This window comes from Mustela nigripes, chromosome 2 (assembly GCF_022355385.1).
Source record: "Mustela nigripes isolate SB6536 chromosome 2, MUSNIG.SB6536, whole genome shotgun sequence".
Classification (NCBI taxonomy): Eukaryota; Metazoa; Chordata; class Mammalia; order Carnivora; family Mustelidae; genus Mustela; species Mustela nigripes.
This window is the reverse complement of record NC_081558.1, coordinates 144,831,010-144,839,125: the sequence shown is the minus strand read 5'-3', so window position 1 is coordinate 144,839,125 and position 8,116 is coordinate 144,831,010. Positions and strand designations below refer to the sequence as shown.

Here is an 8,116-nt window from a genome sequence, read left to right as displayed (position 1 = left end):
GAACCATGCGGTTCATCCTGCCTTTGGGTTTGATCGCTACCACCCTAGCAATTGCTCCTGTCCGCTTTGACAGGTAAACCTAACTGCCCTGCATTCCAGTCTCTATGCAGGAAGAGGATAAAGGAATGCTTCTTTACAGTTCACATGTTTCATCTTTTTACATTCTTAAAGGGAGAAGGTGCTCCGCGTGAAGCCCCAGGATGAAAAACAAGCAAATATCATAAAGGACTTGGCCAAAACCAACCAGGTAAAGCATTTAGAGGGTTGTTTTATCTTTTCTTCTTGTTTTCTAAAAGCTGCCTCTTTTGTATTTTATTTTTAATGCACACAGAGCTTCCAAAGGCAAAGAAGGGGAAAGTGGCAGAAGGTACTTAGATAATTCAGCCAATCACCACTATAGTGCTTCCCTTGTTTTTGTTTATTTTTTCCCCCAAATTACCACTCCTGTTTTTCCCTCCCAAAAGCTTTGGCAAACAACAGCTTTTTCTAGGTGAAACTGTGAAATAAGGAAGCAGGCATTCTTGACATCTTTCTGGGGGCCTCTTTCCCCCTCCCTGCTAGTCCCTTGCTCCATTCTCCTCTCTCCCACTCTGATATCCACCAGTGCCATAGTTTCTCTTAAAACTATGTAACATCAAGGTACTGGTTAACTGGTAACATCAAAGTAATGGTTTATAATACCAAGATGTGACCGTTCCCAAATGTAGACCCATATTAAAAGGAAACTCTTAAAGAGTTTGATCATTCTTTTAAAATCCAGTGAGCTAACATAATCATTTTCTCATTTATTCAGAGGCTCCCATATACAAAGCACACAGCGCAAGTCACCTTCTATGTATGATTTCAAACTCTCCAACAGATTTTGGGTCAGTGGCATAATTAAACCCACTTAAAACAAAAGAACTGAAATTCAAAGACAGTAAATTAAATGACCAAGATGACACGGCAGACTTAAATCCAGAACTAAATCTGAGATTTATTCTAGTCACAGCCCCCTCATCACATCAAACTAATCAAAAGTTCTGCTCTTCTAATTTCCCAAATGTTTTTCAAATCCATACTTTCCTTTTCATTCCCTCCCTGTCACTGACAAATTTATGTCTGCCCCACCTTTTTTTTTTTTTTTAAGATTTTATTTATTTATTTGAGAGAGAGACAGTGAGAGAGAGCATGAGCCAGGAGAAGGTCAGAGGGAGAAACAGACTCCGCATGGAGCTGGGATCCCCATGTGGGACTCGATCCCAGGACTCCGGGATCATGACCTGAGCCGAAGGCAGTCGTCCAACCAACTGAGCCACTCAGGCATCCCTGTCTGCCCCACCTTTTAACTGGACTATTTCAATAGCCCCTTATCCAGGGTTCAGGTTCTAGTACTGCCTCCTAAAAAGCCACGTCTGCACTCCAGCCTGACTGCTCTAAAGCTTGATCATTGTATTCCTCCATTTGAAGATTTTTAGTGAGAGGCAGCCTGGTATGAAAAGAGCACAGTCTTCAAAATTTAAAGTACTAGCTCTACACAAGTTCTGTGGCCTTAGGAGAGTTACTTAATTAACTTCTCTCTATCTGTTTCCACCTCTGTAAAGTAAGGATAATAATCATACCTACTTCTTAAGGTTGTTATAAAGACTAAGTAAGCTAATAATCTGGTGATGCTAAGAAGGATGCCTGGTCATAATAAGCACTATAGAAGCACTTTCTATTGGTACTGGTGTGACATTTGAAATCCTTCATGATCTGCCAAACTGCAGATCTCTACGGTCTCCCACTCCTCCACCCTCTTTCTCACTGTTCAAGCTCCATGAGCACCCAAACTCCTTTCAATCATACTACATCTCTCATGAGTCCAATTTATGCTGCAGGTTTCTCATCAAAATAAGCTAATAAATACTTGTTGGTTCATAGCAGCCTCATATTAGGGTATAACAGACTGACCTAGAGGTAGAGTGGGATTCAACTACAAAATACTCAGGTGGACTTAGACATGTCTACAAGCTTGGAATGGTGGGTAAAAATTGAGCATTTCCTTCACACTTCCCAAGTTGGGGAATTGTACTTCAGTTGATTTCATGATGGAGTAGGATTTTGAAGAACAACAAGAATTGGAATCTTCGAAAAGTTATTTTAACCTGAATGCTATCCTTTTGGACCAATTCACCAAATTTCTGAAATTCTTAGCTAGAGGAAGAAAAGAAAAGGGAATCAGCAGCTGTTAAATGTCTGCAGGTCCCAGAGTTCACATCCATTTCATAATCTTTACAGAGGACTCCAAATGGAGTTCTCTTAACCCTATTCCTTTACAGAAAAGGACTGAAACTCAAGGAGTTTTAGTATTGCCCAAGGGCATATGGATATAACAGAGCTGGAGATTAATATGCCTTCTGTTGGACACAAAACTTGCAGGAATTCCAGAGTTTACAGGGGCAACTGGTTTTGAGGCCTGACTCAGGGGCAGGGTTGAAGAAGCCATATTTTAATCTATACTCCCACTTAGAGACAGATTCTATGGTTAAATAAACTGTGAAACAACCCCACTCAACCCCAAGATGGTAGAAGCAAACAGATTAAGAAAAAACTACTCTCTTTTTTTTTGCATTTATAGATACTATCTATATCCTGAAAAAGTAATCAGTGCAAATGATCAGTACAATCTCTCCCACTCCCTGATATTCAATAGTGTATTTGCACACTCTCTTAAGCTTACTAAGAGAAGGGCCCATACCTTTGTCCAGATTCCTTTTGTAGTGTATGACACATGCATTACTTAAAAAATATGTGTTGGGTGAACAAATTACTGTGACTAACGTTGGAACTCTTCTCTACAGCTTGACTTCTGGTATCCAGATGCTATCCACCACATAGCTGCTAACATGACAATAGACTTCCGAGTTAGTGAAAAGGAATTCCACTCCATCCAGTCTGCCTTGGATCAAAATAAAATGCACTATGAGTAAGTCCTATGAAATATTCAAATGCGTTAGACACTCAAAGTTTGGAGTATCTTGAAATTGAGAAGGAAGTACTATTTTTTTAATTGGGACAAAAAAATGAAAGCTCTGTGAGATAAAAATTTACAGTTACTTCTGAACATACTATTGAGGCCTGCTTACAGAGGTGACGAGATCAAACATGACCACTCAACTTCCATCTTTTTTTGCTTTGATCTGCAAGCAGGGCAATTATCTATGTCTGCCCTCTCCAAAATTCAGCTCCTACTAAGGACATTGTGCATCTGTGCAGGCATGAATGGCTTAGCTACACTCATTGCCTCTGAAAGGTAATCAACACAGAGCTCAAGCACTACTGGTGACCACCAGCACCAATTCTTGAGAATTTTAATTCTCCTGCTACATAAAAAGAGACCCAAATAACTGAGTCAGAGATATAGGAATATAAGATATATAATAAATAATTCTTTATGAAAGAAATTCTACCTCAGAGAAAGCAAAAGCAATGCAACAGAGTAAGATTTAAATCCAACAGGAGTGAATTCTAAGTGACTAAAGATGCAGAAATGAGTCATTGTGCTCCCATAGAGAAATGAGGGAAAATTAGAATTCATTGCCCACCAACCATTGGCCATGCACAGTCTGGGCCCTGGGGCACTGAACAAGGGAGCCCAGTGATGAATTTCACAAATTCACATATACATAGAAAACAAAATGTGTTTGATGGACTGAGGGGTCCGGTTTTAACTCTACCAGCCCTTGTCATCCCAGTAATTCCCTTAACTGAGACCCTCGCCATTCAAATCACTAAGCACTCTCTCTTTCTTTTTGACTTGCTATTTCATGCCTCTGCTACCCAACATGGAGCTGTAACTAAAGAAGCCTTCTTATTCTGGCTGAAAAATATGTTATTTGGCATAGCAGGATTTACTGCTGCTTACCACAGCTTGCTTGTGTTCTTATTGCCACAATATCCTTAATAAATATAAGCTCTTTTGAAATTAAGGAAAGACAAATATAAGACAAGTAAAAAAATTCTTGTTCATGGCTTAATGGCTTAAAAAGTAGCAGGCTTTATTTGTGATTTTTGTTAACAACTGTCTTTGTTTCAAGAGGGTAGTGAAACAAATGTAGAAATTAATAATTGAGGAGCACATATTCAGAATTAATTTCTATCAGCATTTAATAACCCTTTCTAACTAATATATCAATATGTGTTTTTCTATGTTCTTATAAATTGTACCATTAAAATTAGAATTAGAAAGACACTATATAAACGTACCTCAGAAACTAGTAGTATATTAGAGTCTAGTAGTATATTAGAAGATCTCAGAAACTAGTAGTATATTAGAGACTCTCTACTTACACTAAGGTTCAGATGGTCTTGATTCTTTCATCTAAAAGAAATCATTCCTCCCCCCCCCGTATATTCTCCAGTGCCTGTGTCTCTTGATTCACTTCATAGCCAGTCTTCTTAAATGTGTGCCTCAATTATTATACACTTTATTTTACTTCATTAGCATAGACCTGACCCAAATTCCTGTGATCAACCAATTCTTAAAAGGTATCCAGCCCAAGCTAAAATAAATTTTAATTAATTAACTTATTTATTTATTAATTTTAGCAGGTCACTTTTGTTTAATTTGATTTGAAGAGCAACAGAAAATAAAGTATTAAGTTTTCTGTAATATACTAGTAATATAGACAAAAAGCTAGTTGCTTGGCATGAGTTTGGACAATAGAACAGATCGCGGTGACAGAAGATATCTAGGCAGGCAGCACTTCTCTCTCCTCTTTGGACCTCTAGGTTTCCCTTAGGCTGAAACAATTCTGACTCAAGCAGAGGTCTAAATCCAGATTCTCACAAATACAGTGTGTTTTTCACTTTGTCTTATGCCAAAATACTTCCTTGCTACCTACATCAAGAACCAAAGTGTTAAGCTACCAATAAAAATTAGTGTTATCTAATTAGGACATGATTTCCAGAAATTGGTCCAAATTAGCCACAGTTGTGGGAAAGCCATATAATTAGATAGTTACCTTCCTCAGAAATATAAATATGTAAAGTGATCTGTGCAGATAAGGACTATTTAAATCTTCTCTCCAAGTACTAATTATATAGATAATTTTATTTGCATATTAATTATATGTGTTACTTGGTGTCAGTCAGTAACAGAAAAGTGTTCTAAGAACAGAAACATCTGGTGGACCCAGGCACCAGTCTGAAAAAAACCACATTAAGAAGCTGGTTTGACACAACAATTTACTTAGATATCCTTCATTAGACAGCACATATAAACCATTATTTAAAGTATCTGTGTGTGATTTTTTTTAAGTTTTAGAAAATTAAATTACCAAGACAGATCTTATTTCATTTGTTTTATTTATTTATTTGACAGAGAGAGAGAGATCATAAGCAGGCAGAGAGGCAGGCAGAGAGAGAGGAAGCCGGCTCCCCGCTGAGCAGAGAGCCCAATGCAGGGCTCAATCCCAGGATCCTGAGATCATGAACTGAGCTGAAGGCAGAGGCTTAACCCACTGAGCCACCCAGGTGCCCCAGATTTAATTTTAAAGCAGCATGTTTGAGGGGCATCTGGGTGGCTCAGTCATTGGGTGTCTGCCTTTGGCTCAGGTCATGATCCCAGGGTCTTGGGATCGAGCCCTGCATAGGACTCCCTGCTTGGGCCTGAAGCCTGCTTCTCCCTCTCCCACTCCCCCTGCTGGTGTTTCCTCTGTCACTGTGTCCCTCTGTCAAATAAATATAATCTTTAAAAATATAGATATATATATAGCATGTTTGCTCCATTTTTATTTACAATTTTACAAAATCATAAAAGACCAAATAAAACAAATAATACCTATATACCAACAAACCTGAACAGACTTGTAAATAGACTTCTAAAAAAAGCACACCTAAGGGGTATCTGGGTGGCTCAGTTAGTTAAGTGACTGCCTTCGACTCAGGTCATGATCCTGGGGTCCTGGCATTGAGTCCCACATCGGGCTCCCCTTGCTCTGTAGGGAGTCTGCTTCTTCCTCTCCCTGCCATTTCCCCTGCTTGTACTTTCTCTGTCAAATAAACAAATAAAATCAAGAAAGAAAGAGAGAAGGAAGGAAGGAAGGAAGGAAAAAGAAAGAAAGAAAGAAAAAGAAAGAAAGAAAGAAAAGTAGATCTATTGGAGTGATTCTATAGGAGCAGACACCATATTTAGATTCAGTAGTTAAAAACCCCAGTGCTTTTACCAATTCTTTTACACATTTTAGATTATCTTTTCTTTGATCAAAAGTTAAAATTAGAAAATAAGGAATTATTAATGAAAGGTAATTCAGAAAGCAACTACTAATATAAATGGTACAACACAAATAAAGCAGTGGGTTAAAACCTCTGCCTTCACTCAAATCAAGATCCCAGGGTCCTGGAATCAAGCCCTACATCGGGCTCTCTGCTCAGCAGGGAGCCTGCTTCCCCCATCCCCCCATCTCTTTCTGTCTGCCTTTCTGCCTACTTGTGATCTCTGTCAAATAAATAAATAAAATCTTTTTTAAAAAATTAAGTGAAATCTTATTAAGATGCACATAAGATTATGTGGGAAATGCAAAAGAAATCTATATCAAACTGACCAATCTATATCAAACTGACTTACTGACACTTCATATTAATATCCAATTACCTAATAAAGATCAGACACAATTTAATACTCCAAATGTATACACAGTCCTATCAGATAAGTATTTCAAATAAATCATCCTAATGTCTTGTCCCATTTTTCCTTTTGTTCTACATTTTTATATATCACTTGCCCAAGAATGAAACATGTGTGTTGATACCTGCTACAAACTGCAAAGAGATGTTGGTCATGGTGGAAAGCAGTAAAGTAAATAAGAAAATTAAAATAAAATAAAATTAAAGTAAAGTAAAGTAAATAAGCAGTAAATAAGAATGTGGATTCTCAGTGAGGCTGCCTGGGTCCAGTCCCATCTAAACTACATGTTAGTTATTTAAACAACGATAATTTACTTAACTTCTCTTCACCTCATTTTCTTCATCTCTAAAATAGAGGTTTCATGAAGATTGGCTGGGACAATAAAATCATCCTTTGCCTGGTTCCTCTCCTTTACTAATGCAAGTGAGGGAAAGACCACTTATACATGTATTTATATGAGTGCACACACATACATTCACACATACACACTCTACAACAGAGGATAACTAGGGGCTATCACTAGATGCTCCCTTTCCCTCCTAGTGAGTAAATTAGTGCCTTAAAGTTTATTATCCAACACAGAGGTGTGCCTCAAATGTTGGGAAATCCATATCAGTTAATGCCAAGTTGAATACATGGTAACCCAGTTAGGGAGTAATTTCGGACAAATGGGATCTTGTGGAAACCTGAACTCACACTTTTTGAGTAGCCCCTATCCTGCTGGAATGTGGCCATATAAGAGGGGAGGCAATCCAGACCTCTAGATTATAAGACACCATAAAAAGGACTTCGCATCCCTAAAACATGCTTCCCTATCTCTCTCTCTCTCTCTCTCTCTCACACACACACACACACACACACACACACACACACACAGCCTATGGCTGTCACATACATTGGTCTACCATTCTCCATTTCTTTGTTACTCTTTAAAAAGCAACAGAAGGAGCCCTGAAACTGTCAAATAAAGAACTCATCTTGCCTCTTCTCTGAGCTTCTTATCTACTTCCTGAGCTTGTGACACAGTCTTCTAGGAGAGAAGCTGGTCAACGGGGAGAACTTTGCACAATACTCAGTAGTCTAAGAAGACTACAGGTCTGAGGGCAATTCCCAGAGATTTCACTCCTTGTCATTGGGAGCATCATTGTAAATGGCTCACAGCTGGAATACTGAAATCAGACCCCTCTAAGTTCAAATCCCAACATCTGTATTTTAACAGTTGTGTCAACTTTGGAAACCTCTCCCTAACCTTTGGGGGTGATAATGGTACCCAATTAATAGTGACAATGTGAAGATCAAATAATAAAATCATCACATCATAGTGGTGATGTAAAGATCAAATCAAATAATAAAGATGATGTGAAGATCAAATAATAAATACCAGGCTGTGCTGAATGCCTGGCAATAAGAAAGGTTCAACAAACATTAGTCATTTATATCATTAAATCCTCAATGATAATTATCTAT

The 8,116-nt window shown here is 38.2% G+C and overlaps 1 protein-coding gene across 1 annotated transcript in view; it reads left to right on the top strand.

Annotated features, from left to right (window-relative positions):
* CPA3 (carboxypeptidase A3) overlaps window positions 1-8,116 on the top strand; it is a 31,223-nt gene continuing 23,107 nt past the window's right edge. The window contains exons 1-3 of the mRNA XM_059388092.1: window positions 1-73; window positions 172-247; window positions 2,823-2,947. Coding sequence (XP_059244075.1) covers window positions 6-73; window positions 172-247; window positions 2,823-2,947 — 269 coding nt within the window. The 5' untranslated portion in view covers window positions 1-5. The remainder of the gene's footprint in view (window positions 74-171; window positions 248-2,822; window positions 2,948-8,116) is intronic.